The sequence below is a fragment of the Ruditapes philippinarum genome, unplaced genomic scaffold, assembly GCF_026571515.1.
Source record: "Ruditapes philippinarum isolate M1 unplaced genomic scaffold, ASM2657151v2 ctg52_1_1_1_1, whole genome shotgun sequence".
In the NCBI taxonomy this organism is placed as follows: Eukaryota; Metazoa; Mollusca; class Bivalvia; order Venerida; family Veneridae; genus Ruditapes; species Ruditapes philippinarum.
Window position 1 is genome coordinate 141,264 of NW_026858333.1, and position 16,214 is coordinate 157,477.

Sequence of the window (16,214 nt, forward strand, 5' to 3'; positions counted from 1 at the left end):
TACAGGGTGGTCTTTAGTCGGGTGTGGTCTTTAAAACAGGTTTAACTGTATGTGTTTTGGCAATATTGTATACATGTATATTTATCACATATAAATCTAATTATAAACTTTACATATTGAAAATTTGGGGTCATCTTCTTGTATGGTAAATATTCAGTACCACCTCAGCAGAGTATTTGCTCTAGAGTGGTAGTCTTAACTTGTGGAAATTTAAAACTGTTGTGATTGTACTGAGGTGATTGCTCTACGGAGGTTAAATTTACCCTTTGAAAATCAATACTGTTGTTGTAGAGTTTATTACTCCTCAGAGGGCCACTCTGCAGAGGTTACAATGTATTCAATTATTAAATTGTTAGTGATTTTCTTAACATAGAAAACATAAATACAAATATTAAATGAGAGCGCAAGTATGTAATATACATACATCAACTTTGCAAATTCTAAATGCCTACAGATCATAAATAATAATAATTTAATCATAAAATTTCAAAAAGGGGCACACCTCATGACTGACACCCCATGACTTGCACTTAAATCTTCTAAATAAAGACAAGAAACATGGCAATGCCATGAAACCAGGTTTTCAATTATCACCATTGTAGATAAATATGTTGTAGTTGAAATACAAATACAAGCAACAAACAATGTAACTATGTGCAATGTAAATCATTAATAAGGAATTTTCTATTTTTAGTAACTGTAATCTTGACCCTATGGGGGCCAAAAAGCCATCACAAGTGAGGTTTTTATAAAAACTTGCTTTACATCAAATTTTATAAAAAGATCTTATTCCAAAATAGTTATTGACCGGAAACATATTTTCTATTTTCAGTAACAGTGACCTGACTGGAAACAGATTTTCTATTTTAAGCAACAATGACCTTGACACTACAGGACCCAAAAGCAGGCAGATGAGCTGACAGGCATGCAACAACCTAGAGAGTTTCTGTTTTATAACTAAATAAAGTTTGTTGTGATTAAAAGGATATATTACACTAATAATTAAATTTTATGGAAAAAACAAAGGGCCATAATTAGGTCAAAATTTATCCAATCACAAAACCCTGACAATATGCATCAGGGCACTTGAAGACAAAGCTTCTGTAAAAGCTTGAACAAAATCCCATGAGAAATGTAGGAGGAGTTGCGCACAGAAGAAATTGTTCACTATATATTCTGTTTAAAGAAAACAAAGGGCCATAATTAGGTCAAAAATTATCCAATCACAAAACCCTTACATTATACATCAGGACACTTGATGGCACAGCTTCTGTGAAAGTTTGAACAAAATCCTTTGAGAAATGTAGGAGAAGTTGCGCACAGAAGAAATTGTTCACTATATATCCTATGTAAGGAAAAAAAACAAAGGGCCATAATTAAATCAAATGTTATCCAATCACAAAACCCTAATAATATACATCAGGACACTTGATGACAAAGCTTCTGTGAAAGTTTGAACAAAATCCTTTGAGAAATGTAGGAGAAGTTGAGCACACAAGAAATTGTTCACTATATATCCTATGTAAGGAAAAAAAACAAAGGGCCATAATTAGGTCAAATACTATCCAATCACAAAACCCAGACAATAAGTGCCTGGGCACTTAATGACAAAGCTTCTGTGAGAGTTTGGTCAAAATCCGTTGAGAAATGTAGGAGGAATTGCACTCAGAAGAAAATGTTTACTATATATTCTATATAAGGAAAAAAAACAAAGGGCCATAATTAGGTCAAATATTATCCAATCACAAAACCCCGACAATATGCGCCAGGGCACTTGATTACAAAGCTTCTGTGAAAGTTTGGTCAAAATCTGTTGAGAAATGTATGAGGAGTTGCGCACAGAAGAAATTGTTTACGCCCGCCCGTCCACCAGCCCGCCTGCCCGCCCACCGACATACCTCAATCTAATAACCAGTTTTTTCCTTCGGAAAACCTGGTTAATAAAAATTATGTAAAGAATTTCAAAGTTTCATAGCACTGGAGCACAAAAATATGGATAGTTATACATTTTTTCATAGTTTCTGACCTGACAGAAGTAGATTCTACATCACAGCCTTAATATAATCTTTGCATGCTGCTAAAATGTTGTATGCTTAAATTTTAATATTTCAAATGTATCCAATGTTCTGAGAAATAACAAATACTAAATGACTGTCAAAAACCTGGTACCAGTCAAGATGTGTTGGTACTTGGTGCCTGTCTCAGGTCTGGTACCCAAGCTGTATGCACAGGTTATTGTCCGAGACAACAGGTTATGATGAGTTTAATCAGATAGCATCTAATACCTAAATATCAATTTAAGTTATACAAAAAGGTAGACAAAAATAAGATGCCTGCCATAAGATGAGAAAGCTAAGATAAAAAAAATATTTTTGAAATGAATGTATTAAAATATATTATTTTATAAATTACCATAATCCATATTCGAAATTAGACATTTTATACGTTTTCATATAAGTTAATTTTTTATTTCAATGACCAAAATTTTTACCCCTTTACCTATAATGTATAATGAATTAGGTGTGCTATTTGAAATCAAATTAAATTTCCAAAATGATATCAAAGAAAATTTAAACCCTAACCTTGTACATTTGTGTAATCAATTTGCCCTACTTTGAGTTCCGTACTGTCCATTAAATGTTTGAGGGATTTCAATATCGAAATACTCAAATTAAGCTATATAGATCCTGGTCATACCGCATAGAAGTTCAAGCTGGCCTAGCTGTATACTGGTGGCAAAGGCTTAATTATTACTTTCCATTACAGCAGTGATTTTAAATCATGTGAACTGTGTCAAAGTGAATATCATTTTATAATTCTCAATATGTTTCAAAAATAAACAACAGCACTGCATGTGGTGTTAACGCTAGTCTGTTAAGGGCATCAACTATCAATAACAAATTGTGACAAAAAAAGGCATAACTTCAAAAATGTTGATTTCAGAATCCCTTGTCTAACAACTCCAGCTTGTCATGATAAGCAAATTTTCCATGTGTTGATAACTTTAACACTGTTTTAATAATGAGCTACATTCAAGATTTCACACCATGACGACAATGATGATGCAGTAATTATAATAGCTTGAGATTATCTTCCAAAAGAAAATAGCTAAAAATTAATAAATAAATAATAATAATATCATATAAATATAGGTTTGAGACAAAAGTAAGAATAATGAGCGATTGGAAAAATCATTTTATCAAACGAAATTATTAAAACCCCTCACATAATCAGTGGACTGTTCCCAAATCAAAGCAAGATGAGTCCATTATAGAAAATGAGGAGGGTAAGGATTGTTTTGAAAGACAAAAAATATCATAAATAAGACTAGATTATTTGGCAAAAGCTGTACAAGAATAAATAAATCTAAATAAAGAACAAATTCTGAAAGAGAATACAAAGAAAAATGTTATCTCAAATTAAATAACACATATTAATATGTGAAATTGCACAAAGCTATAAAAATTGCACTAAATTTGTTAAGTTATCTAAACTTAGTTTAAAAAAAGAAATGATAATGGAGAACCACAGGTTCCAAAGCAAAGTGAAATGCACAAAATAATATACATTCTATATGTTATAAATGAAAATCTAAAGAGATTCTATACAATTGCAAGTCTCAGAAGCTAAAAAAGATTAGTTATTCTAGTAAAGAGAAAAAATCAAATCATTGACAGATAAATCTTGGATTCATTATCTTCAATTTGGCATACATGGTCACTAATCTAACCAAATGAACAAAAGCTGTCGGTACCACAGCGTGCTTCACTATTCTCAGAAACAGCCCGGATAATGTAGAATTTTTAAAGTTCATAAAGGGCAGTAATTCTGTCAAAATCCAAATTAGAGTTATGGACCTTGGACAATCCTATCATACATCTCAAATAAGTTTGTAAAGTTTCAACACATTCTCTTAAATAGTTTCGGAGATACTAACTTGCATGCCAAGGCCTTGGTGAGTATACTAGCTTTCCTATTTTTCAAATAGTTGAGCTAAAAATGGGATAAAATATTTCATAAGATTGATACGGTGGATAAAAAAGTATTTCTGGTGAGGCGGAGGAATTTATTGGGTGAGCAAACAATCATAAGTGCATAAGGTAAAAATGTCAGCACTGTTTGTGTCATATTTATGAGTATTTTAGTGCAAAAATAGTTATTATAAAAAAAAATAAATAAATTCATGATTACAATAAAAACAAGAAACATGGCAATGCCACGAAACCAGGTTTTCAATTATCACCATTGTAGATAAATATGTTGTAGTTGAAATACAAATACAAGCAACAAACAATGTTTTGTTAGTTTGTTTCATTTTACGCCTTTTCCCAACAGTATTTCAGTCATATAGGCGGGTAGTTTCCTAACTATCGTTCCTGGAGAGTTACCAGTACTAGAGAACCTTCCTCCATGCTAAACTACCAAAGCATCTCCTGGAGATCAAACCCACGCCAAAGAGGTAACTGGACTCTAACCTCTCGACCACAGAGGCGGTAACAAACAATGTAACTATGTGCAATGTAAATCATGAATAATGTAGGAGGAATTGCGCACAGAAGAAATTGTTCACTATATATTCTATATAAGGAAAAAAGGGCCATTATTAGGTCAAATATTATCCAATCACAAAACCCCCACAATATGCACCAGGGTATTTGATGACAAATGTTCTGTGAAAGTTTGGTCAAAATCCATTGAGAAATGTAGGAGGAGTTGCGCACAGAAGAAATTGTTTACGCCCGCCAGCCCGCCCGCTGACATACGTCAATCTAATAACCAGTTTTTTCCTTCGGAAAACCTGGTTAAAAATCCAAAGAAAACCCTAAATCCCCCAACAACAAAAAATTATGTTAAAAAAAAAAAATCAATCTCAAAATGGTTTCAACTTATAATGCTGATAGTTCAAATCATCAAAACATATAGAAACAATGTCTTGCTATTTATATTAAACATTTTTACAGTGGCTAATTCTAACCAAAAAAAACTTTCAGTAGAATTTCAAATTACCTTATCATGCATGTATGCATGTATAATATAAATTATTGACAGGAATGTTCAGGAGATGCATGTATAAGTATATCAAAGTATAATATGTATAACATGATGAAATATATTTTGATCTTTTATCTTTGGCTTCAATGATCAATATTAAAAGAACATGCACTCTTGCCAACATAGGCATCAGTTGAACAAGTATTGTCTCCCTTTTACTAAATTTCTTTAAGAGGCTCACAACTAAAGAATTATCTTTTTAATGATCAAAATATAAATGGAATTACCTTTTATCATTCAAATGGAATGTATATTCATTATAAATATGATATATCACCACACTGGCACATATTTGGAATGATTTTTGGGTGTCCAAAAAAGTAATTATATATAATAAATAGTTGTCTCCCTTTAATTGTAAAATAACATTTTTTGGCATTAGCAACTATTTACAATGTACACTGTCAAGGGCTGAGCAGAGAAATGAATATCTAAGTACAAGGCTAGGCAAAGCCCTGTATATGGATAGCTAAAACTTGGATAAAAAATCTACACAACTCTATTTCTTAAACACTACATCACTTCATGTACATCCTAATATATACCGTATAACTACATGCACATAACTACAGTACATTATTACTATTGTTAAAAAAATATACAAGACATACAAATTAAAATCATCCTCTGCAATTCTGTTACTTCTTTCAACATAAAACAGAACTATTGAACAATCTTGACTAACTTCAACACAAAACAAGCAAATTCATTGAATTTATATCCCCCGCCGAGTAATGGTTATTATTAACACAACAACTGAAGACATAAGGCTTTATTTATATATTAATCATGGCATAAACAGTAATATTCTTTGAACTTGATAAATATTCAGGGCAATAACAGAGCCATAACTTTGTGTTAAATAGTAAAATCTGGAAATGCCAATGAGATGTATGCATACTACATAACTAATCAAGGGCCATAAATCTGAGTTATAAGTATCTGACTGGAACAAGGCGACTATATGCATATCTCCTCTTAGTATCCAATAAAGTTTCATTGAATTCCAGCCAGTAGTAGCAGAGAAGTAGCGAGGAAACAAGTATTTTTCTATATGGATACTGCATAACTAATCAAGGGCCATAACTCTGAGTTAAAGTGTCTGACCGGAACAAGCCGACGATATGCGCATCTCCTCTTGGTATTGAAGGTTCCCATAAAGTTTCGTTGAATTCCAGCCAATACTTGCAGAGAAGTAGTGCGGAAACGATTTTTACTCTATATATGCATACTACATAACTAATCAAGGGCCATAACTCTGAGTTAAAGGGTCTGACCAGAACAAGCCGACGATATGCGCATGTCCTCTTGATATTGATGATTCCCATAAAGTTTTGTTGAATTCCAGCCAGTAGTTGCAGAGAACTACACTGGAAACGATTTTTACTCCATATGCATATTGCATAACTAATCAAGGGCCATAACTCTGAGTTAATGAGTCTGACCGGAACAAGCCGACGATATGCGCATCTCCTCTTGGTATTGATGATTCCCATAAAGTTTCGTTGCATTCCAGCCAGTAGTTGCAGAGAACTACTCCGGAAACGATTTTTACTCTATATGCATACTACATAACTAATCAAGGGCCATAACTCTGAGTTAAAGGGTCGGACCGGAACAAGCCGACGATATGCGCATCTCCTCTTGATATTGATGATTCCCATAAAGTTTTGTTGAATTCCAGCCAGTATATGCAGAGAACTACTCCGGAAACGAAATTCGGACGGACGGATGGACGGACGGACTGACGGACAACGCCAAAACTATATCCCCCTCCCGATTCCATCGGCGGGGGATAATTAAAGTCACAACAATGGTTTATAGTTGAATTGAAAAACATACTATACCAAAGTGTTGAAAAAAATTGGCAATACCATGTAACTTGACAATTTATCATAGTTATAAACAAATAAAGATATATATATATATATATATATATATCAAACAAAGAAATTGCTTCCATTAATATTAACTGCCATAAGGACAATCATGTTAAAGCTAAAAATTTCTAATGTTAAACAATGTTCATCTATAATGTTCTGTGATTCCTTCAAAAAATCCTTAAATTTCTCATTACCCCTTACCATGACAAAAATTATATCCAATAAATCAAAGTTGAACTCAGAACCAATTTTCACTTCTTTCCATAGACGGTTTTGTTACCATAAAAAACTCCTAGCTTCCAAATTTAGACCAAAATTGTGGAATTTACCATTTGTTGTGATAGATTCTTTCCTAGCATGTAATAGCGTTTCCACTTCCAGACGAAAATGTGTGCAGCTTTACACTAGTTATCACCTGGTTATGCTAAAATGAGGTGTTATGTAAAAATAGATCATCTAGCCCTAAATTAGAGTTTGACAACCTATCTCCTAATAGTTCTATAGTTATTTCCATTTTACAGTATCAATTAACATTTATAGCCTACTGGTGACCAACAGATTCTACCAATGCCTTCAGTGCAGACCAAAAATCACCTCGCACATCTGACCATGGTCTGCCCTGTTTACTATTCAGTCCATACATAAATTTTTAATTTTCCCTAAAAATGATTAATGGTTTAGTCCATATTGAAAGATGGACAAGTCCATTCAAAATATTTAGTGTAGAAACAGTTGATATAATTTTATGTATTATCGTCACCTAACCTGTTTCTATGTATGGAGACAGAGTTTTGCAAAGTACAATTTTTTTTGCAAAGTTGAAAGTTTGTTAGGTTTTCAAAGTATCATATCCGCCTTGGCCAAAATATGACACCATTACTTTAAAAAAACAAATCAGTTTGTGTAGGCATGGTAAAAGATCAAAAACATGATCAAAAATTGACACTGATTAAAACAGTGTCCATAGATCAATTTATTGGCTATAATTCAACTATTTAATAAATACTGAGTAGGTGGTATCTGAACAATTTGTGGTATTGAACAAAATTGTGATTGTTCCAATATTTTGTTTTGGCATGGATAATCAAGCAGTTAGGTGGTATGAGGAAAAGAAGGTCATCATTTACATTCATTAGGATAAGATTTTTATTTTTAACATAAAAAGTTTCCTTTATTTCATCACACTGTTCAGGTCATAATTGTAATTTTCCAGCTTTACTGATGATGAGAAACCTCAGGAGTCAATTCTTGCATAAGGTAAGGGTGGGGGTATCTGAAAATCATTTTTCTGTTAGTCAGATTTATTACATGACTGAATTGAAAGTCCATGGCAAGATTCGATCCTACAGATGATGGTGAGAACAATCTGCCATGGACTCCAAAAAACACTGAAGTTTCAGTTATTACATATTCAAAAGCTTAAAAGTATACATTGGCATTGAGGGAAAAAAACAATTAAGTTTAAATCTCAGGCCATTAAACTGCCATTAAAATTTCAATGCTGATATACTTAATATATAACGATAGGGAAAAAACTAAAGTGTAAAACTGATTGGATGGCCAAATATATCAAGATACATCTTTTCCCCAAATAAAGTTTGTTATTTTCAAACTTCATTCTTTAATCAACATATACCTGATTATTTTACATCACAGAAAATTTTGGAAAAAAATAAGTATATTTAATAAAAAAATAAAAATGAAAAACCTTTTCCACACTTGCACATAAGCATTTTCTAAAATAAATAAAAACAAAATGGAACCTGAATTAAGTCATTGATTTTAAAATAAACTCCGATTTCTTGTGAATGCCCTAGATTTTCTCTGTGATAATGCACCAATTTGCATGGTCATAAAAACATTGAACGATATGTAAATCTGGTATATACTTTGAGATCAATGCCTCGATTTCACCTTTCCGAAATACATGATAATATCTACACAGTTTGTTTGACATTTCTTCATCACCCTCTAATTCAAACACGGCATCATCTTCTTTCGCCTCACTTTCATTTCTCGATCTTTGTCCAACACAATGAGCTTTGCTGTTGGATTTCCCGCTTCTACAAGTTTGCCCGGAAAGATTTGAGTCTTTTTCTAACAAACCATTCTCTACTAAATCTTTACGGTTCCCTCCAATCAACCTATCCTGACTAGAATTTACACTCTTGTCAAACCTTATCTCACCCATTTTGCACTTTTCAGACAATCTTTCCTGTAAACCATTTACACAATTCTCTGGCAAACTGCGACTGTCAGCCTCAAAATCCTGACCATTCATTCCGACAATGTGTTCATGATTTGATTCACTGTAACGTAAGGCACTACCATGAAAATCTGTCAAACCTATGTCCCCGTTCTCGCATAATTTGCCTACATCAATTTTTATGTAACCATCATATATCCCGTTAAGAAGTGCACTTTCACTATGGCATCTATTGTAAGAAATTTCGTTGCATGTATCAGTAAACAATTTTCCCTCCAAAGACACTGTATGTCTGGTTCCCAGTAGTTGTGTCTCATTTGCCCAGTTTTCCTTCATGTGGTTCCTGGCTCCACTTGTTGATGTTAAATTATCATTATCAAGATCAATTCCGCTGTCTGACAAAATATTTCCACGAGGCGAAATTTTCTCCTCATGCACCACATCCGGACAACTACTTAATGGAAACTCCCTGACCTTGAAGTTTAACCTTGAGGCAAGGTCAAGCTGTTCCTTAGATAATGGACTAGTAGGACTTTTCACATGATTTGTGACCAAATTTACGTTTTGTTTCCGTCCATTCTTTTCAATTTTATCTTTACTGTCACTCTTGTCATCGAATATTTCCAACAGTTTTGATTTTACTGCATTAAAGAAAGATCTTTCAGATTTTTTAGCACCTTTAGTTTGGGTTGGCAATTTAAATTCGACATGCACTTCTTCAATCACATCATGTATGTCGTTCATCACATCAAAGTCAGCTACCATATTATCTTTAACCTGACTAGCTCTACGTATGACATTATTGAATGTGTATGGGTCTAGTGAGTCTTGTTTCATAAAAGGATTGATTTTAGGATGATATGTCCTATTTGAATGCTTTGGCAGTTTGCTGTCGTCTTTGCAACGTAAATGTTTCCTGCCACTTGCGCTATCACAGTTTCTTTTTTCCCTACCTTTTTCCATTCTTTCACTTTCAATTCTTTCACCACCACATTTAAAATCTGTTTCATATATCGCACAAGGATTCGGAATTTCTGCTTCGAAATCATCCGTTTCAAGATCTCCTACATTCCAGTCTAGTGTAACGCCCAATGCTTTTTCATCTACAATGCCATTCATAACTTCTGTTTCACTTGAGCAAAGGTTGTCTATAGTGCCGTTCACACTATTTTCTTCATCAATTTTATTATAACTGTCAAAACTGTTACTTTCCAGTCCAAATCTTTCGTCCCTGCATTTAGCTTCCAAAGCATCTAAGCTTCCAGATGACATTGCTCTTAGGGAAGCCTCTAACTTCCTGCACTCACGTATCAGTTTATCTGACTTCGCTGAGCTATGGCATTTTCTTAAAGACTTTTTGTTCCAAACAAAGTTTGCTTCCATATCTTTATCCTCTTTTTTTAAATGTTTCGGACTGCCGCTGAAGTCTAGCGAATAGTAATTGGGTTTAAATTCATTGAGCTCTAGTAATGCTGTGACATCATCTGCACTAAGTGAACTCTGACGTCGTAATTTTTGGTGGGAACTTTCACCATTCGACTGTTCTCTGGTGTCACTGGACTGGACTGCTGTTTCATCTTCACTGACTGAGCTGGTACTAGACATTCCAAATGATGAGGAGGAACCTTCAAACATATCAAATGATACTTAATTAATATTTTTTTTAGGTTTAAAGTCACACTGACATGGTCAGGTCACATGGCGGCTTTCCAGCTTTACAGGTAAAGAAAAAAACCTCCGGTGCTCCCTTTATGCATGATATGAACAGGCACATGGACCCACTGACCTTAACATCAATACATAAAGGAATAAAAAGTTCCCAATGTGAACAGCTTATTTGTTGAAGAGAGTGCAAGGGAGGGTAGAGTGATTTACAATTTTAATATCAGCAACTGTGACCACATGTGGTTAGCACTCCTTAGATTATTAGTCTGATAAGTTAACCTACGCCCCCAATGCTTAATTGTATAATCTTTGTACTGAAATTGCTAAAAGTGACAATAAGTTCAACCGTGGCAAATTCATAATCAGAATGTATTCATTAACTTTCAGTCTATAAAGTAAGCCAGGACTCAAAGAGCAATGATCAATAAAAATTACCAGTGCGTGATGGTCTTGTTTTACTGCTTCCCCTCCAGGGTATCAACACATCCTGACTATCAAACTGCAATTATAAAATTGATATAAATTTCATTTTCATATTCCTCCATTTTTCACTGAAAAGATATAAAACAAATGAACAAACATCAACAGTAATCACAGCGTGCCATGGACGCCTTATTGGTAAAAAAACTAACATAATATATAACCAAAGGAACAAAGATGATGTTTGAGTTAGACAAACGGATTGACATAGAGTTAATGAAAAGCCTTTTTTGAGTACAATGGGTTAAAAACAATTAAGGGCCTCCATGGGCAAGTGTTTATGGTCACTTGCTTTAAATCCCTTGCCCCTCACCTCTGTGAGTTTGAATCTGGTAATGGAATTGGACTATTTTATGTGCATAGGCTATCCAGTTAGCTTGCAGGTTAGTGGTCCTACTCAGGTGCCCACTTGTGCCTAAATCGGCACCTTTGGTCTTCCCTATGGCCATAATACTATCTTTTTTAAGTAACAAGATGACTTACAACATAATATAAAACAATGTAATTATACCTTTCTACGTTTCTGCTCAAAGGCCCATACATAGAGCATCAGTTTGCCACCAGGTTGTAAAATACGTGCCAACTCTCTGAGCGCTTTTATACGTCTCTCAACTGAACAGAAATGATGTATTACACCAATTGAAACCACACCGTCAAATGCCCCGTCTCTAAATGGCAGGTTTAGATTGTCTGCATAGGCCACTTCATAACCTGAAAAAAGAAATCCCTGCTATTAAAGAACTGTTAAACATTTTGCTATTATTCTCATGCGATTTGATGTGGTATCAAACAACAAGCATGCTTGACTACTCCCAGTGCTTGAATGTAAAGCAAGAGCCTAGATAATGTAGAATTTTCTAAAAGTTCTGAAAGGACCAAATTTGTGTTAAAATCCATGTTAGAGTTATGGACCTTGGACAGTGACCTCCTATAATGTTCTCAAATAAGTGTGTGAAAGTTCTACCTATTCCTAAAGCTGTTTTGGCGATACAAATTCCCCCCCCCCCCCCATGCCAACACCTAGATGAGTATAACAGCTATCCCTATTTTTATCAAAAGTCGAGCTAAATTTAAAAAATTGAAAATTTATTCCATTTTTGGATTTTTCCAAGCACTAATACAGAAAAAGCAGCACCTTGTCATACAGAGGTAAGACCATCACAATTATGTCTTGACAAGCTGTCTTATGTACTTCTAGGAAAAAAAAAAGAGTCCAATTTACTGGAACAATCATACTATCATCCACGTATCAATAGAAAGTACATCTGAGATCAAATTCTCTATTTTATCCCCATTTTATCTCTATTTTATGATTCATCAAACACAACAGAACACTGACTGTGTCAAACAAATCAATTTCTTAATTGGAAAAACATCCAATATTGGTACATGTATATATTTTTCCATTCTGGTTTGTATACAGTATTATTAAAAGAGTTTCACCCCTCTCTTTTTCAACTAATCCAAACACTTGATTATTTTTAAAACTTAAGCTTTTATACAGCAACAAAACTTTTGTCATCATTCTTAATGTATAATTTATGTCATAAAGGCTTTTTTGTAAAATTGTTTTATTTTTTTTTTATATTTTATATATATTAAGATAAGACTTTTTAGCACCCAGACCTAAAATCTAGATTCTAACACTCACGTGATTTTGTCACTATAGACAAAGAAGGAAAAAAACTGGTGTTAAACTGCCAATAAAAACCAGTTAAGGTGACTACTTGTATATGCGCTGTTATGTTTTCACCCTCGATTGTATAGTTTACAAAGCATTTTAAAGCAACAATAAAAAGCATTTTATTTATATTTTCAGTTTGTATAATGCTTTCTTTTCAACAATACCGAAATAATATCTCACATACACTCACGCCACATATTAGATCCATATCAGTTAATAAATATTTTGACAAAATGGCGCCAATCCGTATAAGCAGCGTAATGACGTCATCCTAAGTAAACAACTCATTCATAAACAAGCTGACGTTATTTCATACAGACAAGAATGATAAATGGGGCACTGACGTAAACACAATGCGACGTAAGTATTTATTGTTGAAAACTTGATAAAATAACGTTTTCTTCTTATTATTTCTTTTGTTTAATAATTTCTATATCTTCGCAACAGTAGGGTACGAAAATCGAACAGCGTTTGACGAAAATCGGCACCGGAAGTTATTTCCGCTTGAAAAATAACATTTGAGTGATTTTCCTTATTTATCGTGTTAGAATCGAAATAACATCGGCCTGAGAGGTGTATATCGGCTATTTAACACCGGTTTTGTCGTTTTGATGCGAGAAAATTAACCACTCAGGCCTATGGCCTTCGTGGTCAATTCCTACGCATCAAAACTCCAACCGGTGTTAAATAGCCGATATACACCTCTCAGGCCGATGTTATTTCTTAATCAATACATTGGCCTGATCTCTGCCTAAAAGACATGCATTATGTAGTTAAATTTGATTTAGATAGGGCAGCAAAAATTCCAAATCATTTTCTATCCTCGGAAAAGACAAAATGTTGGGCTAAAAACAGTTAATTCAATTCAGCAAAGAGAAAAGTAGAAAGCCAATGATTTACTTGATAATTTTAGCATAAAAGAAAGAGAGGAAGAGAAAAATAAAAATAAAAGGTTTCCATGCTTATATATCTTAAACAGATTTGTGGATCTTTGAATATACAAAGAACCATACATCATTTTTTAGGAAAACTTCAAAATATGTATTGATTGAAAAATAATAGAGCAGTACAGATCATGGTCAGAATTCATGGCACTGAACTCAGCCTGCAATAGTAACAGTGTATGGGTAGAATCAGTTACCTATGTAGGTTATTGGATGAAGCATTATAGGGGTTGATCTTATTTATTTAAGATTCTTCTAGTCTTGTTTACTAGCCAACTTGCAAGGGCTACTTAACTATATTTGAGCCAACTTGCTAGGTTCACTGAACTATATTTGAGCCAACTTGAGAGGTCTGCTAAACTATATTTGAGCCAACTTGCGAGGTGAACTAAACTATATTTGAGCCAACTTGCGAGGTGAACTAAACAAAATTTGAGCAACTTGCTAGGTCAACTAAACAATCTTTAAGCCAACTTGCGAAGTCAACTAAACTAAATTTAGGCCAACTTGCGAGGTCAACTAAACTATATTTAAGCCAACTTGCTAGGTATACTGAACAATAGTTGAGCCAACTTGCGAGGTCAACCCAAATAGCCGAGACTGGTATACTTGTCACCCTGATATCAAAACTGCAAGTCATCATGATTCCGTACAAAAGTGTCATTCAAGAAATTTCTCACTAAACAAAACAAATCAATTTTTTCTCACCATCTCACAATAACAATCCTGATATTTACAAAACAGTATCATTTTCAGTTACAACATTTGCGTTAACAGAGTGTTAACTGTATACAATAGAACTATCTGTTTTCAATCTTTCTCAAAATTTAAAGTAGTTTATTATCTCAGAAATCACAGCGCCAATTTATTTCCAGAATACAGTTGACTTAATACTGTCCCCATAAATATTTGATCAAAGGGTATTATATTGTCTCCAGGAATGTTGAATTTTTTTCTCTCCCCCCCCCCCCCCCATACCCCCAATAATGTAAAGTAACACTCTTTTTAGTTTTTATTCATTTTGTTGTTAAAAAAACCTCAAAAACAATATCGCTCTATAATCTTGACAGACAGACAAATATTTTTGACTCAAGACTGGAAAGCTATTACGAACCAAATTTTGAAGCTCAAAATACAAGCCGTTAAATTATTCAATACTTTTACACAAAATGATTACTCCCATATCCAAAAACAGCCTTAAAGAAGATACATTTGACAGGCTGATTAAATTGTACACCTTACTTTGACGGTTATTGATTTTGTAAGATATACATTTGTTCTATTTCATAACATATACTCAGGGTTTACCCTAGTTGAAAATTTCTTTTACCCAAATCAGTGTGATTGAATGATTTCATACAATATTTTTATCAAAATAGCAAAGCATGGGTAAAAAATCCTATAGCTAAAATTAAAATTTCTATAGCCACATTGTGAACATTTTAGCAAATGGTTAATGGCAGAGTAAAAAAGCCCTGCATACTCTTTGAATGATATCTAAAATATGCCACTTGTATTCTATTTTAAATTTAGACCACCTTTTTTCAGACTACAAATCCAGTGGTCACAAGTTCAATTCTCTTTTCCTCCAAATAAAATGCCCTTAGTTATTTTTGATGAGACAAAAAACAGATGTTCAGTGTATCGAGCCTGCAGCATTTTCAATTTTGCTGTGTTGGGCTTTCTTTAGGGATTCTGTTTTTCTTTACTTTGCTATTAATGTTTGATTCCAATAGGGTAAGGACGGTTAAAGCGCCAATGGGTTACTCTGGGAACTATAAGACCCTTTTATCTGGAATTTATTGACCTGTACATGTTTCAAATGGGTGCTATTAAAAAACACCATCACATTGTATACAGTGTCAACCAGAGACTACATATGAGCCGTGTCATGACAAAACCAACATAATGGGTTTGCGACCAGTATGGATCCAGACCAGCCAGCGCATCCGCGCAGTCAGTCTGGTCAGGATCCATGCTGTTCGCTATCAGTTTCTCTACATGTAATAGTGTTTGTAAGCGAACAGCATGGATCCTGATCAGACTGCGCGGATGCGCGGGCTGGTCTGGATCCATGCTGGTCGCAAACCCATTATGTATTTTTTTTATCGTGACAGGGCTCAATTATATGAACCATCGGATGCTGAATTTCAGTTATGGGATATTGAAATCCCTTACAAAACACGTTAGCTACTTCCACAGCCAGACCAGTCAAATACAAAGACTGTGTAAGACTATTTTACATAATTATCTAATTATCTTATTTACATATCTGTTAAAAGAAAATCACTCCAGGTTAT

General features: G+C 33.9%; 1 protein-coding gene across 1 annotated transcript in view; it reads right to left on the reverse strand.

The window, feature by feature from the left end:
* Positions 1-6,993: 6,993 nt before the first annotated feature.
* The window catches only part of LOC132752857 (uncharacterized), a 41,350-nt gene continuing 32,129 nt past the window's right edge, over positions 6,994-16,214 (reverse strand). Inside the window, exons 6-8 of the mRNA XM_060743247.1 lie at positions 11,798-11,997; positions 11,242-11,305; positions 6,994-10,766 (exon numbers count right to left, since the gene is read on the reverse strand). Coding sequence (XP_060599230.1) covers positions 8,749-10,766; positions 11,242-11,305; positions 11,798-11,997 — 2,282 coding nt within the window. The 3' untranslated portion in view covers positions 6,994-8,748. The remainder of the gene's footprint in view (positions 10,767-11,241; positions 11,306-11,797; positions 11,998-16,214) is intronic.